This window comes from Peromyscus californicus, unplaced genomic scaffold (genome assembly GCF_007827085.1).
Source record: "Peromyscus californicus insignis strain IS unplaced genomic scaffold, ASM782708v3 Scaffold_1__1_contigs__length_55948999, whole genome shotgun sequence".
NCBI classification, from domain to species: domain Eukaryota; kingdom Metazoa; phylum Chordata; class Mammalia; order Rodentia; family Cricetidae; genus Peromyscus; species Peromyscus californicus.
Window position 1 is genome coordinate 51174563 of NW_026294492.1, and position 22820 is coordinate 51197382.

The window sequence follows — 22820 nt, forward strand, 5'->3', positions numbered from 1 at the left end:
TCTATGGTCACTGGGCGACAAGTCCCAGAGGTCGCACTTGTTCAGATACCAAGTGCAGAGGATCTGACAGATTCTTTGTGGAGTAGAAATTTGGGGAGATAGGCCTACCTGTCTTGTTAGAGTGGGACAATTGTTACCCCATTGCTCCACTTCTTCATAGTCTGGACATGATCTCAGCAGCAGTTAAAGGTGTAAAACAGCTTTTCACTGTGTGGCTGGCTTTGTTACTTTTGAGGCAAGCCGCCAGGTGGAAGTTCTTCTGTGGCCATCCATCTTCTTGGAGAAGATGCAGGATGTTTCCAGGAGTTGGCATGTCTCTCATAGAAAGCTTTTATATTGAATGCTATATTCTCAGTTCTCTCAGAGTTTTTGAGAATGGGGGAACAAAATCTGTTTGGTATATCTATACTAGACAAATGTTGTTTAGATTTAACTTTGAGGGCATATGTAAGTTAAGTCTAAATGTACAGTTTACCCAATTAGTTACAGCTTACCGATGTTAGTAAAAGCCAGAAGATTCAGTCTGTAGTTTTCAGTGGTGATCCTAAGATATATCAGGCTATACCAAGTATTAACATTACTAACAATTTATATTTCAATATCAGTGGTCAAAACCAGCATTGTTTTAAATCCTGTTTAATAAACCTTGTTTTTAGGACAGGACAGAAATTATCAAACAGAAATATATCCTAACCCAAATTATATTGGAGACCTAATGTCTCCTTGGTTGGGCCATTCCAAGTGGTTATCCTTATTAAAGATGGTGGTGAAGTATTTCTTTAACCTCAATCAAAATGGTGACTGGTGATGTTCTCTAGAACAGTTTCCATCTGGAGTCACAAACCTACAGATTTTAAAACATACCCATTTAGCAAGACACATTCAGGACACGTAAACTCAGGCATTCAAAACTAGTCAGAAACACACATGTGTGGCCACACCATTCACACAATTCCACCACACATAAAAAGTAAACAGAATCATTAACAGAAACAATTTTTTTTAATGAGGCTCCTAACAGGTCGGGCAGCCTGATACCCAGATCCCAGAGAAGGTGCTGCAGAGGGAAACTGAAAAGCAGAGTAGCAGCACATGCTGTCCAGTTGAGTAAGTCAGAGCAGCAAGATGAGAATATCGGAAAAAGGGATTTTTATGATGGAGGAAGGTGTAGCAGAGTGTATTGAAGGAGAACAGGTTTAAGGGTGGAGTGGGCAGATATAATATTTAGGGGTCAGGAGTAGGAGAACAGGGACCCCCCCTGGGCTGCAGTGAGGTGGTGGCTGTTGTGGTGGCAGTGGTGGTGGTGGAGGTGTTAGTGGAGTTAGTAGATACAGTGGTGGAGGTGTTCCTGGAGGTGAAGGCAGTGGTAGTGGTGGTGGTGGTGGAGATGATGGAGGTGGTGACGGAGGTGGTGGAGGTGGTGGAGGTTGTGGTGGTGGTGGTGGTGTGGTGGTGGTGGTGGCAGCTTCTCTCATAGGAGAGAAGAAGGAGGGAGTGAGCAACAGACAGACAAACAGGCTGGAGACGTTTATGCAGTAGTTCAGGGTATGAGAGCAGACAGGAACAGAGAGAATGGATGTATTTCAGGGAGAATTCCAGTGTTACCAGATCATATTCCAGGAAGGAGAGAGGCAGACAGACAGACAAACAGAACTAGGGAGGGAGAGGAATGGGAGCATTAGAATCACAGTGTGGCCAAACTATACACTGGGAAAAAGATACAGAGAAAGGAATGGGGGCAGTATTCTTGCATCCCCAAATTGGAGGAGACAACCCCAGAGTTTCTGGGGACAGAACTTGGACTTAGCAAGTACTTATTCACAAGCCGTTTGCTGGGGATGTGGTTGTGAGGGCGGGTACACTAATCACATCTAGGAGCTGTGTGTGGGGTGGACTCTGGTGAAGTCTCTCTCACACAGGGAATTCTAAGGGCAGCGACTGTCTCCACCCTGAAACAGGCTGGAGTCACCTGGCACTGCAGTGGCTCAGCAGGCAGTCTGCAGGTTGGAAGAGGTCCTGGACCTTTAAGACATTTGGTTTGGGAATGGGAGGCTTACTGAGCTGTTCATTCAGTGTGGCAAAGGTGGAGTGGGGAGAGAGAGTGAATGGCCTTCCACAGGCACACCTCATGGTTGGGGAATGACTACTCACCCCGGCCATTTCACAAAAGATAAGGATATGATCCCCAGTTGCTGGTTTCATCTGTCAGTGATGCAATAAGCCAAATCAAACTGAGTTAATAAATCCAGATTTAATAACAGGGCAGTGCAAAGCAGAGCACTTCCAGGTGGCTCTCAGGAAAGCAGGAAACAGATGACTAGAGCACCCATGGCAGATGTATGGGCTGGGTCTTAAATAGCTGGTAGGCACAGTTCCAGACATCTCTGGGGGAGGAGCCGTGGATGGCGGGCTTTCTGCAATGGGGCTGCCTGAGCAGGAGATTTCAAACAGTTTGAAAAAATGTTAATGTGCCCTGAACTTTTAATGAGAAGCAACTGTGTAAATAGGCACAGCTTTGTGATGATTATTAAATTGTCACAACACCATGTGCTCCAATGTCAGGTAACTGATCACTGTTTTCAAAGGACAAGACACTGTTAAGGACAAGACAAGGAAATAATGCCATAGTGGATGTCACAGTTTCAATCATAGCCATGTAAGAGGCATGTTGTTGAACTGTGCATCCAATTACCATCATGCCTTCCAATTATCATATGATTGATGAGGGCATTACTGTATGGCCAAGACCTTTTATAAACAAAGCTTTGGTGTTAAAGCTAGTGTTGCTATTATACTTGTAGTGAGTGATTTAGCATAGTTTATTGAGAGGAGCACTGTATGAGAGACCACAGGGTTATCTTGGTGTATAAACATGAACCTCTATTCCACGTCTGTATGACACACAAAATATTCGACTATGGGTATGCAATGTGAATACCCTTTATTTGTTATCTTCATTTAGCAGGTGTGCCATCTGTCACTCTGGATATAATCCATGTGAGCATAAGGGATATGGAAAGAAGCATTGTACTTCTGTCTCTCTGAGAACAACTGGAAGATATGTGGTAGTCCCCACTATGAGAAGACGTGATGACTGTGATACAAGTTTACAATTAATTGGTTTTCCAACATCAGTGGGAATTTATCAAAAAAACTTGCCTTGAGAACAACCTTATGAATGCCAGGAATATGGAAATTCATCTCTCTCTACTGGTTCACTGTGCACGTGTAGTGTGGCTTACAGTATAAGAAAATGTTATGAACACAATCAGTGTGGTCAGACCCTGAGTTGCTCAAGTTCTCTTAAAAGATATGAAAAAGCTCATGTGGGAAGAGAAAATAATAATTATGAGTCATCTAACAAAGAGGCTCTCTATGAATGTATTCAACATGATAAAGCCTTTATATCTGATTGCTCTTTAGAAGTATACCAAAGAACTCATTTGGAAGGAAAACCCTATGAGTATAATCAAAGTTATAAAGCCTTTCCATGTGACAGTCTTCATCATCATGTGCATAGAATTCAAACTCGAGAGAAATGCTATGAATGTAATCAATGTAGTAAAGCCTTTGTACAGATGAGTGATCTTCACAGACATGAAAGAATTCATACTGGAGAGAAACCATATGAATATATTCAATGTAATAAAGCCTTTACAGAGATGAGAAATCTTAACAGTCATAAAAGATTTCATACAAGAGAGAAACCCTATTTATATAATCAATGTAGTAAAGCCTTTACAATAAAGAATAGTCTTCACAGTCATAAAAGAATTCATACTGGAGAGAAACGCTATGAGTGTAATGAATGTGGTAAAGCATTTTCTCAAAAGAGTCATCTTGAAAGTCATGAAAGCATTCATACTGGAGAGAAACCATATGAATGTGATCAATGTGGTAAAGCCTTTGCACAGAAGAGTCGTCTTCAAAGTCATGAAAGAATTCATACTGGAGAGAAACCCTATGATTGTCATCATTGTGGTAAAGCCTTTGCAAGAAAGAGTTTTCTTCTAACCCATGAAAGAATTCATAGTGGAGAGAAACCCTATGAATGTAATCAATGTGGTAAAGCCTTTGCATTGAAGAGTCATCTTCACAATCATGAAAAAATTCATGAAAGAATTCTCATGAGAGAAACCCTATGAATATAATCAATGTGGTAAAGTCTTTGTACAGAAGAGTAGCCTTCTAGGTCATGAAAGAATTCATACTGGAGAGAAAACATATAAATGTAATCAATGTGGTAAAGCCTTTGCACAGAAGAGTACTCTTCAAAGTCATGAAAGAATTCATACTGGAGAAAAACCCTATGAATGTATTCAATGTGATAAAGCCTTTATACAGAAGAGTTATCTTCTCACCCATGAAAGACTTCATAGTGGAGAGAAACCGTATAAATGTGACCAATGTGGTAAAGCCTTTGCATTGAAGAGTATTCTTCACAATTATGAAAGAATTCATACTGGAGAGAAACCCTATGAATGTAATCAATGTGGTAAAGCCTTTGTACAGAAGAATATAGCCTTCTATGTCATGAAAAAATTCATACTGGAGAGAAACCATATAAATGTGACCAATGTTGTAAAGCCTTTGCTCCGAAGGTTAGTCTTCAAAGTCATGAAAGAATTCACACAGGAGAGAAACCCTATGAATGTAATCAATGTGGTAAAGCCTTTGTACAAAAGAGTAGCCTTCTAAGTCATGAAAGAATTCATACTAGCCAGTACCATATGGATGTAATCAATGTGATAATTTCAGATGTGAGCTGCCATGTAGGTGCTGGAAAGTGAATTGTGTGTTCTACATGAGGTACTTGCTGAATTCCATTTTCATATGGCTTCAGGTCCCAAAGAAGAGATCAGGCATCAGTAGAGAAAGGAGACTGCCATGATCTGAACATGAAGCAGTATAGCTGCTGCTTTATTGAAAAACGACTACACATTTTATGCTCTATAACTGAATCTTAGTTTAGACTCAAGCAGGTTAAAAACAGACTTAATGATTCCAGGATAAAAGCAGCCATCAACCTCATTACAGCATTTTTCCTGGGGCAAAATGTGATAAATTCAGCAAGTATCTTCATGCCTTTCTGGATGTGAACCCATTGTTTCCTTTCATAGTTGCTTTCATCCCTGGAACTAGGTGTATCCAGTTAGTAAATCTTTGTTCTCTATTTTTGGTGTAATCAGGGGGACACAATGGGGCTTCATGTGTGGGAGTAGGCATAGTAACCACATTGTGTGGTTCCATGGTGGTGGGGATTTTTTCCAAGAATTTTGTTTAAAGAGACTGCCTTGCCTATGTATATGTTCCCGTCCTCCAGTGTAGCCAGCAAAATAAATTTCCCACAGTAAAAGGCATAAGGAAACTCCATAACATAGTGAGAATTATTAAAATTGAAATAAAAATGATGCTGGAGAATTAAGATCGGCAATGAGGAAATGCTGGAACTTTGTCAAACAGCAATGGTCACTGTGCAGTCCACGCCAGGTGCTAAACTGCTAAACAATTTCTCATCCCTTTTCATTTCTTTTAAGATTCATTTTATTATTATTACCTTTGTGAGTCCACATGTATAGTATAGTTTGAAATCAGATGTCAGCCTGTGTGACCCAGTTCTTCCTTTCTATCATGTCTGTTCTGAGGACCACACCAGGTCCATCCGTCTTGGTTGAAAGCAGCTTTACCTGCTGAGCCATGCCATGATGAACACTGAGCTGTGATTTTTTTTTTGTTAATCGTTGATTTTTATTGTTTGCTTTTTTAAACAGGCTGATGAAGTTCAGTCTGACCTTGAACTTCAGATGTTTCTGTTTCCACCTCCAGTTACTGGGATGACAGGTTTTACTACCATGCCCTGTTTATGCAGAGGTTTTGTGTGTGCTGAGCAAGTATTCTATCCAATGACCAACATCTGTTATGAAAACATTGAGGTAGCTGAGTTTTTCATATACAGGTCTACACTGAGAACCTGCCTCAAAACCAAATCAAAACTGCAAACACAAACTTTTGTTAAAATAAACTGTGTGTGTGTGTGTGTGTGTGTGTGTGTTTTGAGATGGGGTCTATCTCAGTTGCCTAGACTGGCCTAGAACTCACACTGTAGCCCTTGAATCCTGTCCGTTGGCCTCAGCTTCCTAAGTACCTGGAGAACAGGGCTGGAATAGGGAATGAACAAGCCAGAGCACAGAGTGGCCTAACTGTGTGTCCTGGGCCTCACAGGTAGTAGCCAGAGGTGCTTGACAAGATCAAAATGTTTCTAGGGTTGGATTATATACCTGAACCTTGCTTGAAATAGAATGCCAGCATTTCATCATGGAACGATGGTAAGAGGCCCAGGAATTCAATCCTCTTTGGGGTCAAAATGTCCTGAGAGTCTCATGTGGGCTAGGGCCACAAATGCGGTGTGAGGCATTGCTCATAAAGAGAGATATATACTACCAAGACCATGGTCATGGCTTAGTTGCAGCTTCAGTGGCCTCATATAGAGGGTGAGTGAGCATGTCAGGGCCAGAGCTGTGCCCAGGAGTCCCTGGACAAGGACAAGGAGAGTGATGGAAAAGAGGCTTCCTTCTTGCTCACTGGTGGAGCACACTAAGCTGAGATTACACAAAACTGAAAAACCTCCCAGTAGGCACAGTATTGCAGAATCCTTCCACTTCTCACATGGGAAACAAACAGAGAAGGAAGACAATTGTGGCTAGAGCAATTCTGGGTATTGTTTCAACTGGTTATTGTAACTATGGTAACAAGTGTGGTGCACTTACATCTGTCTGAATAATAGGCATACGGAGGTCAAGTCACTCAACAAAGTCGAAAGACAATAAATGGACCATTCATAGGAGTTGAACCCATGTATCCCATGTGTACTCTTATAAAATTTTTAAGTCTCCAAGTATTTATTAATGTAGGGGTGTGGGCATGCATGTGTGGGAATCAGAGGACAACTTACCTGAATCCATTTCCTCCTTCAACTATTTGCTTCCCAGGGATGCTTCTCTGATAGAAGAGGTTTGGCAGCAAATATCATTACCCCCACAATCATCTCTCTAGACCTCAGTTGTATCATTTTGTGTGTATTCTTTGTGTAAATGTGCACGTGTGCAGGTCACAGGTCAAAGTTGGGCATTTCATAAATTGATATTATACTCCAAGTTGACTTTATGGGTTATTGGGCATGGCAAGGCATCTCTAGACTCTAGAATTCCCCAAGATGTGCCAATGGAGACCCTAAGGACAGGGGAGGCATTGTGACTTTCTATCTAGAGCCAAATAGACAAAGTATTTGCTGACCTGAATTTTAGACAGTGGACAGTGCCTGGTTTATTTGTGCTGTGAGTACACAGGGCCTTGAGTCATTAAAAGTTAATCTGTGTTTTTGATTGTGGTAACAAATCACATCCCCTTAAATTCATGGCTGTATTGTCCACATATTGCTTTACTTTTCTTGTTTGTCATTCTGGCCCTATATATTCCACCCCTTTTGTACTTTATTTTACCTGAGATCAAGTTCAAATCCCTAGAAGCTGAATATTTCCCCCGCTGAAGAGGCCAATCTGGATGCCAAGATTTGATGAACATCAAAACATGATCTGTTATCCCATCAAGGGATAACAAAATAATTGTTTGAATTTTTTCCTTCCCAAACATTTAAATGAGGAACATTTTCTGCACCTGGGTTATTCAAACACAGGTTCTGAGTTGGATCAGCTCCTGTCCTGAATCTGGTACCCTGTACTAAGTTCCAGTGAAAAGGTCCCTGGTTGCACCCTGGCTCAGGGTGGCCGCTCATAAAACCCCTTTCCCCTCCAGAATACAGAATTTGCCAAAGAAGCCTTTCTGCTAAAGGAACCTTTGAGGTGCAGCTGGCCAGATATCAGGAGGAGAAGATGAAGAAGAGGAGGAGAAAGCACTGAGAAGCCAAATCACAGACTTGCTGCAGACAATATAGTTATTACTGGCTCTATGGAGCATGGTCAGGTGATGGAACATAGAGAAAACCATCTCTGTACAGAGAGGGATAGCTTGCTGGATCCAGCCTGGTCCAGGTACCTCAGGGACATGTCCCTGCTTTAGCCATCTATGACAATGATTGTGGGTTTTTGATTTATGTTCAGAGGTGTGTGGTTGTGTCTTGCTATAGATGCAGTTGATGCAAGCCCTGGGCTGTTGAGGAGACAGCTCAGGGATTCAGTCTCCATCATTCACCTCTGCAAGATAAAGCCTTAGGGACCACCTTCCTCAGCCTACAGGATGACGACCAGGACTCCTGCACTGGTAAATCAGCCTGGACATTACCAATGGTGATCAGCCAGCCCCATCACACCATGACTCCCTACACTCTCCCTGTGATTCCCATTACTCTGCAACACTTCACATGTTACAACTTCTGATATGCCACCTACATCACAAGTATCCACCAGTGAGTGTAAGCTCACTGTGAAAGGGAAACATAACCAGTATGGAACATGGGGTGATTGCAGGAATGTTGTAAATGGCCTTAGTATATAGTTTTGAGCTTCTGGACCCAAAACTCAGTTATGGCAATAAACATAAGTACAGTGCATTATTTAATAAATCCAGGGAATATTGTGGCTCATGGTAAAGCCCCTGCATAGAATGCCCATCATTTTTTCTAGAGATAATTAAAAAAGGTCTCAGCCTTCTGGAGTATGCAGAAGGCTTGGCAAATGCTGGCATTGTACTGCTGGATTCAGATCATGAAGGGACAGACAAGGTAACCCTTTGACATTGGGAAATTTTCTGAGTGGGTCTTCTGGAGGCCCCAATATCAAATTTCATCTAATCACTATCTGTCAGCATCAAAACTCCCAAAGTTAGATTACACAGTGGTTTATTAACATCAAATTTTTTTTTTTTATTTTTTTTATTTTTTTTTATTTTTATTTTTTTTTTTTTTTGGTTTTTCGAGACAAGGTTTCTCTGTGTAGCTTTGCGCCTTTCCTGGAACTCACTCTGTAGCCCAGGCTGGCCTCGAACTCACGGAGATCCGCCTGCCTCTGCCTCCCGAGTGCTGGGATTAAAGGCGTGCGCCACCACCGCCCGGCTACATCAAATTTTTATATGCCCATGAGAACAGACAATAGGCACAGAGAGATATTGTATAGTACAAAGAACTTCTGAATTAAATTAGTTTGTATATTTTAAAGATGTATTAACCTAGAATGGAAACTGGGATATGTGTTTCATGGGGAAGAGTTTTTACCTTTGCTTTCACAGGAGAAAAACAGTGGCGAATACCATCAGGATTGATAAAGGTAAGATTTGAATAGGAAGGACCTGCTGAATAAGAAGAGGTGATAGTTCATCAGCTTGGTCATTCAGTCCAAGCTAATATGAAGACTAATAAATGCCTTTCATGTGATCAGACAAGAAAAAATTAAAAAAAAATTTCAACTGATAATTTACCAACAGCACTCTTGTCTTACTGGCATGAAATGAAACATGGGTTTTCTTGTACTACATGTCTCAATTCCATGCTTCAGTGTTAGACTGTGGATTGTAACATGACCCATGACATTTTGGACACCAACTTTTGAGTTTTCTTCTTAAACAAAAAGGATATTTTTATTGTTTGCTGTTAAAAATCACAGTTAAGAGATTTACATTTTTTAAAGTAAGTTCAAAGGGTTACTACAGCTTAAACTGTTTTTCTAAATCTCTCAGAGTTATATTGGGAGCTAAGATGCTTGCGAGAGCAGTGATGGCCCATGCTCTTCATCCCTGCAGAGACAGACAGATCTCTATAGCTTACTTGTTTCTTAAAGGCGTGGTAGTTCACATTTTTAATGCCACTACTCAGGGTCAAAAGTTAGATGCCGTGGTTAAGGGTTATTGTAATCAATCCTCTACAGAATTACTAGTAAGGCAGCTAATTTCCAATATGGACAAGAAAAAAAGAGCAGCTTTTGTGGCTGCCTTTGTGCTCTTCTCTGTGCATGCAACCTTGACCACTGTTTAACCAGATGGTATCCTGATGATAGATATCATATTTATTGCTTAATTGGCATCTATGGACTCTTCATAAAGCAAAAAGAATCCACCTATATTTACCATATGGATTCTATTGTAAACACATTCCATATAAGGAGATAAATATCATCTCAGAAAAAAAAATCTACGTTTTTTTTTTTTTTTGAGGCATAGAGAACCTGATAGTGAAGGCCAACTATCCTATGGTCATCTGGGCACCCCTTACAATGGTGGATTGGATCTCTTCAAAGGCAGAGTCCTCAGCATGGAAGAAAAAGTATTACAGTGGAAATGGTACATATCAGAATTCCTTAGTGACTGGGATATGGTTAGCCCTGAAGAAATAGTTCAGAACCTAAAGTGGTCACTCCTCCTCCAAGAGAGGCAACTATTGAACTGCAGGGACCAACAGAATGGTCAAATCATTTGGCTAAGGCATGGTTTACTGATGGCTCATCAACCATTGATGGATCCCAAACTAATGGAAAGTGTCAACCTCTAGACTTGAGATGGAATGGCCAAGTTTGAGGAAGAAGATATCACAAAATCATTAAACCACAATTGGCTCTAAGACAAACAGCTAAAGGAGGCCATAGGAACATCTGCAGTTCATCGGGCCTGTGCAGTGGCATAGTTATACAGCAATAAAAATGTAAAAGCACTCACTGGCAGATAAATGGCAAAGACACCAGGTCATGGGAGGCATGGATGGAAATGGCACCACTTGGCAAAGAGGACCTATGAGGTGTTGTGAGAGTTTCCATGGTGATCCAGGTGGTCTTATGAGGTTCCTTGAGGTCCCATGACTTCCCATGGTGACCAGTGAGGTCCTGTAGGTTTCTCCAAGGTAACATGAAATCCTTTGAGGTAGTTTTCATGTCCTCATTTGTCAACACTGACTATATTTCTATCTTGTTTATTTCTAAGTTTTCTCTGATGTTCTTTTAGTGTCTTTATCCTTTTCCAAACAGTACAGTCTTATTTTAGGTATATAGGAAGTTTTCAAGCCAGTTGATGTCACTTTGTATGCTATTTATTCAATCTTGTGTGGATCATTTGTTTTTCTTGGTGATCTTTTTTCATTTTTCGGTTGTTGACAGCATTACTAGTTAGACATTTTGTTGGACTTTTGTTGAATCTATAGCTTAAATCTGTACTGACATAGTAATGAAGCTTCCTGTCTACAATCATGGAATTCTATTCTTTTATCTAATTTCTTGATTCTTTTAATTACTAATTTATACTTTTACCTACAGATATTTGTCACATTTCTATGTTTGCCTGGTTGTTTATCCATGGTGACATATAAGAGATTTGGAGGTTGTGTTTTTGATTTACTGAATTTACTTATTTTATTTCAACTGTATGAGTGTTTTGCATCTATGTATATATGTTCTCCATGAGTTTTTGGTGTGCACAGAAGACAGAAGAGGGCATCAGATCCTAGGCAAGAGGATGTAGGCATGATTGTGTATCACCACGTTAGATCTGGGGATGAAATTCATGTCTTCTCCAAGAGCAAAATGTAGCCTTCACTGCTGAGCCATCTTTCCAATCCTAAACTTGACAGATTATCAGAATTTTGTGTGTGTGCATTCAGATGTTCACACTGAAAACTGAGTTTTCAGAGAGTTGAGGTTTGATTAAAAGTCTGTGTTTGGGCACTGGAGAAGATTCAGTAGGTATTAGCATTCAGGGTCATTTACCCACAAACCCCACAGCTTGGGCACATTAATACCAATAGATCAAACATAGTTTTTGCAAACATAATTCAACCTTAATTCACTCATAACTCCTCCTTTTCTTTATAATTTTTTAAATAAAATCTCAAACCTAGTTAGAGGAACCCAAACTTTTCTGTTTAAACAGTTCCATTTGTAACACAAAACCAGTTCCATAAGTAATTCCATGTTTACATAAACAGTTCTATAAAGCAATTCATGAATCACCAGTTAATAAAGCATATATGCATACACAAAACAGCATCTTGATTCTAGGTAGAAAAAAATTTCTTCATTTAAACAGTTCATTTTAACCCATTTCCAGAAAACAGTTCCTAGGTCATTACTATAAGTAAACTCAAAATTGTCCCATTGCAATGAAATCTATTTTTCATTTCATTTCTTAAGTCCCAAAATTCAAATGATAAATTCTGGAACTAGCCTTCAAAGTATAAAGAATTCCATAACCAAAATCTTTTTGTAGTTTTATCTCATTATTTTAAGTTCAAAAAGTTCAAAAAAAGTAAATTCTGATATCAGGCTTTCACTTCCAAATATGAAGAGACGTTTTACAACCAAAACTTTTTGCAGTTAACAATTTTAGTTCAAACAAGAGTCTCTACAACTTTTATTCTCAAGCCAGAGACCTTTTAGGTACATTAGTAGTCTAAACCGCACCGTTTTTAATGTTAGCTCAAGTTTTTCTGTGTTGTGTCAATTTCCACGAATCTCAGCTGTGAATGCCTTATGGCTGGTTCTGGCGTCCACCATTCTTAGCTTCTTAGCAGCTTCTGGAGCTGTTGAAACCATTCAGACTGCCTGCTTTGCAGTCTACTATGACACTAACTTCTGTGTCTCTCTCCCCCCCCCTTTTTTTTTTACCGTGTACGTTAAGCATAGATTCACACTCAATATTTACACTGTTCACAAACTCACATGTAACATATCTTGCAAAGCATTTAGACTCACATTCAACATTTACACTTTTTTTAAAAAAATAAACTCACATATACTTCTTATTTACTTATATCCTTAAGGAAACTCTAAGACTACCTTAACAAATATAATTCTTATTTACTTATATTCATCTTATGCTTATTTAAACTTACATTTACAACTAGCATCTTTACTTTTACAAGCTTATTACTACATGTTTTTAGGACTACATTAGATACTTCTTGCAAGCTTATATTCTTAAAGAAATTCTATAGCTCTATTTTACAAACTTATAGGGCTACCATTAGCATATATCTAACTTAGCAAACACCTAAAGATTTCTAAACACTTAGAGATTTGACAATTTCTAACAAGATAGAATAATTTTCTACTTTTTACTCTTAATTATCACCACTCTCTGTATTAGATTCTCTTAACTAGACAAAGTACGCAAATCATTTCTAAAGTTCAGAGCTTATCATTCTAAAAGTTCTTGAAAAACAAGAGTTTAATTCTTTAATGGCTCTCTTAACTCTGGGATTTAGTGACTTCTGTTGCTATGCATTTCAGATGTTTTATACCAACTCTATTAAGAGTTATCTCAGTTTACAGCAAACCCAAAATGAAAAAAGAGAAAAACCTTGTAAGGAATATTCTGTTTCTGAATGGCTTAGCTAGTCATTCCATAACAGTCAATTTCCCAACAGAAGATAGTTGTCTAAATTGGAGTCAGGTTCCAGACCTCCAGCTTTCAGCAGGTCTGAAAATGTTGTTGAAACATATTTACAATTGTCTCAAACTCCTCAGCAGTCTGGAAGCCTCTTTGTACTCCTACTATCCCCAGACTGTAGGATGGAACCTTGATATCATGGAAATTTAGTTGCTTTTTATACTCAAACTGTGGTACAATATTCCCCCTTCTTAATTTTTTAAAGCTGTATTTGCCATGAGTTCTTTAACAATGGTGATGTTTCTGATATTTTTACTAGCCCAGTATTTTCATCAAAACTGCTACTATTCAAAAGAGTCAAGAACATAGATGTTCTTTCATGAAACGTATCCTTCATTAGCTTACTCTGAGAAAAAGCACTTTCAGGATTTAGTATTTACATTTCATTAGCTTTAAGTCCTGATGTTATTAGCAGCTGTGATATTTAGCATTGATTTCTTATAAGGAAATTTTAGGTGAAGCAACTCTTTTGTAAGACAGCCAGTGTCTTCAGTGTCCTCTCTCAGCTCTGCCTTGTAGGCGTGACAGTTACCGAAATCTCAATCGGGGTTGGAGCTTCCAGACCAAAGCTGCAATGGCTACCCACTACAATAATCTAATTTTATTGATTGAATTTTTGGTATAACTCCCCATTGTCCTCCCAGGAGATTTAAGAACATACAATTATGGTTTCATTTTTTGACCATCATATTATCAAGAACGGGGGACCCCGTTTTTGGTTCCTAGTGGCTTTACCCAGCATGTCCGCATAGAGGATGATTAGGACCATGGGCCTGAGTGCAGGTGTCTGAAATGGTCTGCATTTGGCTGTGCTGGGGGAGGAGGTCTTTTGCTCCACCCCTGGGTGTCTCTATAAAAACCCTGGGGCAGAGAGCATTGGTGACCATTGGAATAGGTTCCAGGCCCTCTTGAGGCTATCCTTTATTTTCTATCTGTTTATCTCCGCAATAAATCCTTCTATCTAATATTTCCTGCTGCTCACACTCAAGAAAACTCGGGAGAGCTGTGGGGTTGGTGGGTAAACACTCCACACAAGAAGAAATATTTTAAAAACATTCTAGATTTCAATTTACTCCTGTTTTTAAAAATGCATCCATGTTTGTTTATGTTGTTTCTTATCACTCATTTTTTGTTATTTTGTACAAAAATGTAAATTTCAAAAAAACATTTGATAATAAAACAGTATAAAATTTCTTTTTCTTAAGGATCTATTTATTAGATATAATTTCTTATTTTCCTAGTGAGTTATTGGATAGATGCATAATTTGATCAAGCAACCAGCTATTAAGTATACCTGATTTTAAGCCAACTTTTTTTTAGTTAATTGTTTTAGGCTTAAGTTGAGATCATATATAGAAGGGCAAATCTTGTTTTTAAAATAAATCATAGTTGTACTCGGTATGAATGCAAACTTAGCTTTGGGCACTTTAAAGGATTTGATCCTCATATGGTGATTGGTCATTAATTTACATGTCTTAATTATCTTTAACAGTTTACAACAAGCTAGTAGCTTTTATAAGATTAAGATTTTACAATTTTAGACATAGACCTCTAAGTTAACTCTTCTTAGTTTGAGTATAGCTTTGTAACCTTAGGAATTTATCTTTGTACAAAAATTCATTCTAATCTAAAATAATTTGGAGATTTGCTGTTGCTTCTCAAGTTTAAAAGAAGATGTAATATTGAACAGAGGACACATTAGCACTAAGAAATGTCACAGGTGCCGCCCTTGTCCAGGAACAGTCAGGGCTGCTCCTGGCTTTCCTCCTATGCAGGTTTGTCCTGCTAGTGTTTTCTTGAGATGGAGGTGCCATTGGTTCAGTATTACTGTCATGCTTCAATAAGGTTTTATTTATTTATTTATTTATTTATTTATTTATTTATTTATTATTTTTAGAGCAAGGAAACTGAGGTAAAGCAGTACATTGAGCCTTTTCTCCACTTTTTGTCTCCTTTCCATTCCTGTCTCCAAACAACCAATGTTTCATCCATTCCAACTTTCTGTTATGTAGACTCAAGTACCTCATTCCAAATGTTTCCTCCTACTATATCCTTTCTACATTCACAATCCTTCTGCAACTTTCTTTTTCTTTCACATTAATTCCACAAATGTATGCTTATATGGAACCATTATATTGCCTTTCTATATATAAAACTTTAATTTAACTTTTTAAATTTATTTAACAACAGAGAAACTCCAGGCTTTAGAAGAGCTGGTAGAAGAACAGTTAAATGGTCATCATATTGAAGAATCAACGAGCCCTTGGAATTCTCCTGTATTTGTTATTAAAAAGAAATCTGGTAAATGGAGAATGGTAACAGACCTTAGAGCAATTAACAAAGCAATTCAGCCAATGGGCTCTCTACAATCTGGAATTCCTTTGCCTACTCTGTTACCAAAAGGATGGTCTCTCATAGTTATTGATTTAAAAGACTGTTTCTTTTCAATACCTTTACAAGAAAAAGACAGAGAAAGATTTACTTTCACAGTGCCTACTTATAATAATTCTCAACCTGTTAAAAGATTTCAATGGAGGGTTCTCTCACAGGGAATGTTGAATAGCCCAACTCTGTGCCAATATTTTGTACAACAGCCTTTGGAAGTGGTACGTAAAAAACTTCCTAAATCTATAATTTATCATTATATGGATGATATTTTACTAGCTGACTCAAATGCAGATACTTTAGAAAGAATGTTTGAAGAAGTAAAGAAAATTTTGCCTTTCTGGGGATTACAAATTGCTCCTGAAAAGATACAAAGAGGAGATTCTATTAATTATTTAGGATATAAAATAGAGCTACAAAAAATTAGACCCCAAAAAGGTGCAAATTAGGAGAGATAGACTACAGACTCTTAATGACTTTCAAAGATTATTTGGAGTCATTTCTCATCTAAGAACTATTGTTGGGGTAAAAAAATGATGAACTGAATAATTTGTTCAAAACCTTAGAAGGTGACAAGGACTTAAATAGTCCAAGAGAATTATTACCTGAAGCTGAGAAAGAATTGGCCTTGGTAGAAAAGAAAGTACATGAAGGGCATGTGGATTGTATTGATCCAAAACTGCATTGCATTTTGGTTATTTTACCTTCTAGGCATTCTCCAACAGGAATATTAATACAGAGGGAAGATATTATATTGGAATGGATATTTTTACCAAATAAACCAAATAAAAAATTAAAAACTTATGTGGAAAAAATCTCTGACTTGATTTTGAAAGGAAAATTGAGACTTCGTCAATTAGCAGGAATAGACCCAGCAGAAATTGTCGTACCTTTAACTAAGGAGGACATTGAAAAATTACGGATAGAAAGTGAACCTTGGCAAAAAGCTTGCAGTAATTTTTTGGGAGAAATTAACAGCAAATATCCCAAATGCAATAGAATTGATCTTATAAAGAGAGCTGATTGGAGCTGGGAGCCGGCCTCTAAGTCTCAGGAAGAGGCTTGGGGCTCAGGCAGATGGGCGTGGGGGCAGGGCGTGGAGACTGCAGGGTCTGCCAGGGGTCTTGGAGAAGGGGATCCTTCCCGGTGGGGCTAGCAGGGAACCTGCCCGGTGGCCAGAACCTGGGGCCAAGTTGGGCAGGTCTTCCCTGGAGTGGCTGGTGCCCAGGGATGGGGTCTGGGGCAAGGACAGGCACTCACCAGTGTTGTAAAAGGGAAGTCTGGAGCAAGATGGGAGCTGGGGGCCGGCCTCTAAGTCTCAGGAAGAGGCTTGGGGCTCAGGCGGATGGGTGTGGGGGCAGGGCGTGGAGACTGCAGGGTCTGCCAGGGGTCTTGGAGAAGGGGATCCTTCCTGGTGGGGCTAGCAGGGAACCTGCCCGGTGGCCAGAACCTGGGGCCAAGTTGGGCAGGTCTTCCCTGGAGTGGCTGGTGCCCAGGGATGGGGTCTGGGGCAAGGAAGGGTACTCACCAGTGTTCCAAAAGGGAAGTCTGGAGCAAGATGGGAGCTGGGGGCCGGCCTCTAAGTCTCAGGAAGAGGCTTGGGGCTCAGGCGGATGGGCGTGGAGATTGCAGGGTCTGCCAGGGGTCTTGGAGAAGGGGATCCTTCCCGGTGGGGCTAGCAGGGAACCTGCCCGGTGGCCAGAACCTGGGGCCAAGTTGGGCAGGTCTTCCCTGGAGTGGCTGGTGCCCAGGGATGGGGTCTGGGGCAAGGACAGGCACTCACCAGTGTTGTAAAAGGGAAGTCTGGAGCAAGATGGGAGCTGGGGGCCGGCCTCTAAGTCTCAGGAAGAGGCTTGGGGCTCAGGCGGATGGGCGTGGGGGCAGGGCGTGGAGACTGCAGGGTCTGCCAGGGGTCTTGGAGAAGGGGATCCTTCCCGGTGGGGCTAGCAGGGAACCTGCCCGGTGGCCAGAACCTGGGGCCAAGTTGGGCAGGTCTTCCCTGGAGTGGCTGGTGCCCAGGGATGGGGTCTGGGGCAAGGAAGGGTACTCACCAGTGTTCCAAAAGGGAAGTCTGGAGCAAGATGGGAGCTGGGGGCCAGCCTCTAAGTCTCAGGAAGAGGGTCCTGATGTTATTAGCAGCTGTGATATTTAGCATTGATTTCTTATAAGGAAATTTTAGGTGAAGCAACTCTTTTGTAAGACAGCTAGATTTTCTGAAGTTTGTTCCCATCTATAAAGCAGTCATTTCTTTTTGAATGCCTGTTTTCTTGTCTCCTTATTAGATTTGCAAAGGAACTACTCGTTGCAGGCATTTTTTCAAAAGGCAAAGAACTTTATTTTCCCATAAGTTTCTTCATATCTAAAACAATGTTCAGTGTATAAACTGCTTTCTTAAGGATTTTAGGTGGCTTGTTTGCTCTGGAAGGTAACTTTTTGTCATCTAACTACGGTAAAAACGTTGCACAGCTATTGGGGTAAATAAGGCATTTTACCAGTGGAGCCCCAAACCCTGAAGCATCTAGTTCCATATCCTTTCAATATTTCATTGGAACTGACACTTAAACTTTTAGATGATTTTCCTCCTCATTCTTTTAAAAGCTGTATTTTAAGTTTACCGTGAATGTATTTTCAAGCTGACCAAAGTATTTCAGGGTAATGTGGCCATCTTTAGCTAAAAACCTCCCTTTCTCAGAATGCATTTCCCTTATATCAGTCCCTAATTGAGAGCTAGCTTTTGGACTTCATTTCCCATAGTTCTTTTTGGGTCTGAGAGTCAACTGGATCTCTTCTACCAGACTTGCTTACAAATTCTTGCCTGGGAGGTTTGAACAAAGTTTTTTGCTTTTGCAACGGGAGGTATGAACAAGCATTTTCATTTTCAGCTATGGCACATTGGGAGTTTTCTATTCTCTCCTCAGCTGGCTTCTACAGGTGTCTCTCCTTCATTTGACACTGGCCCCAAATCATAACTGCAGATGCCTTGTTGGCAGGCATTGAGGCTGGCATTCCTGATAGCAACTTTCCTCAGGGCTTGTCTTGGCTTTAGCCAGTCAGTGAAAAACATTTACAACAGAGCTTTTCCATAGCTCCTTCGGAGAGATTTTCTCCCACTGATTTTATTCTCATTTTGCTTGTCCCTTTCCCCCGAGATGCAGAGCTTCAGGAATCTGTCTGCAGCTCTGTACCTCTGCTAGCTTCCTTAGGGGGTAGGGGCTTTCCCCCCACCCCAATCTGCCTCAAATTCTTAGCAGCTTTCACAGGTCATGCATTTTCTGGGGAGGAATCTGTCCCCTCTGTTTCTTCAGAGTCTTTCTCCCTGACAGTACCCAGTTTGGTCTCAGTTTATTCCCTCTACTCCTGAAACAGTTTCTGACATTAGAGTGGTAGCTTTCCCTGCTACTGAAGGTAGGGGATTTTTGTCCATTTCTGTTTTAGGAGTCTGTGTGGTGCTATGGATATTGCTCTGTGTAAATAAATACTGATTGGCTGGTAGCAAGACAGGAAGTATAGGCGGGACTAACAGAGAGGAGAATTGAGGGAACAGGAAGGCAGAGAGGGAGACTGCCTGGAGCCGCTGCCAGGACAAGCAAGATGTAAGGTACCAGTAAGCCACAAGCCACGTGGGAAAGTATAGATTAATTTAAATGGTCTAAATATAAGAGTAAGAGCTAGACAATGATAGTCCTGAGCTAATGGCCAAGCAGTTTAAATAATGTAAACATCTGTGTGTTTCTTTTATAAGTGGGCTCTGGAACTGGCAGGACTTGGTGGGACCTGGAGAGAAAAGCTCTCCAACTACAGTGTGGTTTGCGTACAGACTGAAAATCTAACAAGGGAGGGTTTTGCCGTTTCTCAACTCCCATTAGGACAGGTGTTTTGCCTCATCAGGCCTTCACCTGGCCCAGTCCCCGAGTGGGTTGTGTTTGCTTGTCTGGGTGCTCAAGGATAGAGGGGCTACACTCCCTCATCTCAAGGAGTCAGTTGAAACAAAGCTTTTCTCAAAAAGATGATTTCTCTGACAGAAAAGAAAGGTTTACTCCTGGATAGTTCTATTTTGCCCTGGCGGGGCTGTTGGTTATTCTATGGCGCTGCCCCTCATGGCTGGTCACTGCCCATGGTGGCCATGCCAGCAGAGGAGCTGGCTGATTGAAAGAATCACAGCCTTGGTTACCTTTTTAGAGCTCTATTGGGGGAGAGAGAGAGAGACAAAGACAGAGACAGAGACAGAGGGGAAGGAAAAGAGGGGGGGCCAAGTGGAGGAAGGAGCAGAAAAGGAGAGGAGACAGCACACAGAGGGCACACCCACTTTTTAGGCTGGTTCACCATCAAAGGCTGATGATGTAATTAAGGACTGAATACTTACATCCCAGACTTTCCCTTATTATAAAAAAAAAAGCAGGTAGATGGGACTAGGGGTGTCGTTCATTTCAAAAACTGCTTCCAGCTGACTCTTGGATGTCAATTGGCTCTGGGGGAATGGAGAAGGGGAGTTTTCCAAGGTAGACAGGTGTTGTGGAATGCTGCCTGTCATCTGTTTGCTCATTTGTATCCCTCTTGGCTGTGGCTGTGAACTTTCTGTTTGACAAGATGCTGGTGACACAGAAAAAAACTTAAGAGAGATAAAAGCATCATTATTATTTTTGAGTTGGCATTTATCTGAGGTAGATCTGGCCTGCCACTATGGATTTTGAAACATGGTAAGCTTTATAAGAGACAGATTATTTTAAAGCACCTGTTTCCTTTACTAGTTCAGCATCTAGGAGACAGATGATCAATTGTTAAAAGCATCTCATAGTAATAGATGTTTACATTAAAGTCTTTTGTAGCACCCAGATGGTTTTGGGTCTGGGGGTGTAAATACCTTTTAGCTGTTACAGTTTCTTATTTGATTATCTCTGGACTCTGGTTCTGTGGTGGTCCTGTACCATTAGCTGAACAGTGAGTTAGAACAGGGAATTGGGAAGAAAAAAGCTTGTGGTACATGAGAAATTATTTTTTGAAATTAGGAACAAGGCAAACATCAGGGCCCTGTCTGTATGCATGTGAGAAACACAGGCAGTGGATCTGAAGTGAAGCAATGAGCTCTTATTTTAGTTGAAAATCTTTTTTCATTAAGTAACTCTGAAAGTGCAATTAAATCTTTCCAGAGGTGGTAAGGCTGTCCTCTGTACCCGACATAAAGGAGAGGTGGCATTCCAAAACTCCCAGGACTGAGTCAGTGGCTCTGGTGTCCAGAAGGAAAGAAACAGATCCCTTCCGTGCTGCATTCTGGGTTCCCTGCCATGTCTGTAGCCAAGCCTAGGTCTGCTGGAGGTCTTAGCTTGATGTGCCCATTCATCTTGGTGCCTGGGGGCAGTCAGCTGACTCTTTGTCTTTCTAGGTGGCTGTTGATGGCCTGGCAGGGCATTTGCTAGCCCGTGGCCTTTTCCTCACTTAAAACAGGGACCCAACAGCTTTTGGGAGTCAGCGAGTGCCAGCACTTGGCAATTTTGTTTCTGGCCTTTTATCTCTTCCCTGGCACACCTTAAATGCCACAGATGGCTCTTTTGTCTGTGGGGTCAGGAGCCTTGCTCTCCAGATGCTTAAGTTTCAGTCGGGGAGGTCTGGGGAACAAGAGACAGATTTTACTCCATGTCCTGAAATTTTTTTTCTGATGATTGATGGCTTAAGGACAGCGTTTGGAAGATCTGTCAGTAGGCTATAAGCTGATTTTTTTTGGCTTAAGAGCCATCCTGATTATTGTAAACTTATTTGTATGGATCTTAGCCGCTTCTAGACTCCTCTGTGTTTCTCAAGGCAGTTTGAGAATGAGTGGGTGGAGTTAAGGTGAGTTAGGGTGAGTTGTAGAAACCTCCCAAGCCTGCCCATTTGAGCCCGCCCACCGACCAGGGAAGTCAGACAGAAAAGGTTGCAAGTGGCAGATGCACATGTGGGGAAGGAGAAGGGTTTAGAACTTTAGCAGAAAGCTTGGAGATAAACTAACTCTTATTTGCCCATTTACTGGCAGAAGTTCCTGCAACTCTGTTATGTGGCCAGGTTTGCGCTGTTATGTGGCCACGTTTACTGGTGCCCGCCCCTATCTGCCAATGTATCTGCCCCTTTGTCCCATGGCTATAGCCAAGAAAAAAATAAAAAATTAAAATAACAAACCGGGATCAGACTACAATCTTGGGTGACCCCAAAGAGTGGAGAGAGATCCATGAATCAGCTCAAGTTTGCCATCCTGTTCATCAAGGGATGTGAAGGCCTGCGGCCCCACAGCAGTTGGTCCACCCAGTAGACCTGAGACAGCATTTACTTTCCCCATCAGGAATGAAAATGTGCCATTGCCAGTACAGCCCGAGGACAAGCCCCGGGGTGTCTGTCTTAAAGAATATAGCTCAGACTACAGCCATCAGAACAGCGGACTTACTGTGGTGAAGAATCATGGTGGTAGAGGTGAGGGGGTCCAGCAGAGGCCATAAGTGGTGCGCATGTGCTCGAGGTCTCAAGATCTCGCAGGTTCTCTGTCTCGCTGGATGGGGGAAGAGGCGCTGGATGGGGATAGAGGTGGCAGTGGTCACAGCAGGTCCTCGGTGCTCGGTGGTGTATCCGAGTCTGAACGGCACCAATGTTGTTTATTCTATGGCGCTGCCCCTCCTGGCTGGTCGCCGCCCATGGCAGCCATGCCAGCAGAGGAGTGTGGTGATTGAAAGAATCATAGCCATGGTTACCTTTTTAGAGCTTTATTGGGGGGGAGAGAGACAGACTGAGGGGGGGAGGGAGAGAGGGGTGGTTGATGGGAGGAAGGAGTGCAAAAGGAGAGGAGACAGAGAATGCACAGAGGGCCCACACGCTTTTTAGGATGGGACAACATAGAGGCTGAATACGTAATTAAGGACTGAATCCTTACATGGGCTTTTTCCCCAGACAGAGTTCTGACTCAACAGCACAACTGCTTCAGACACAGTTCAGCTTTACTGTTTTCCCAGAAAGGTCCTTACTCTGATAGGAAAGCTTTTTCTCAGATTCCCTTTTGCAGCTGTGGACCTATAAACCCGGGACTTGTAGGAAAG

The 22820-nt window shown here is 41.2% G+C and overlaps 1 protein-coding gene across 1 annotated transcript; it reads left to right on the plus strand.

The window, feature by feature from the left end:
• The first annotated feature begins 3662 nt into the window (after positions 1 to 3662).
• Positions 3663 to 22457, plus strand: LOC128115149 (zinc finger protein OZF-like). Its single transcript, XM_052745649.1, is given in 5 exon segments — positions 3663 to 4086; positions 4166 to 4518; positions 4521 to 4745; positions 5772 to 5841; positions 22267 to 22457. Coding segments are annotated over 5 exon segments (1263 nt in total).
• Positions 22458 to 22820: the final 363 nt, after the last annotated feature.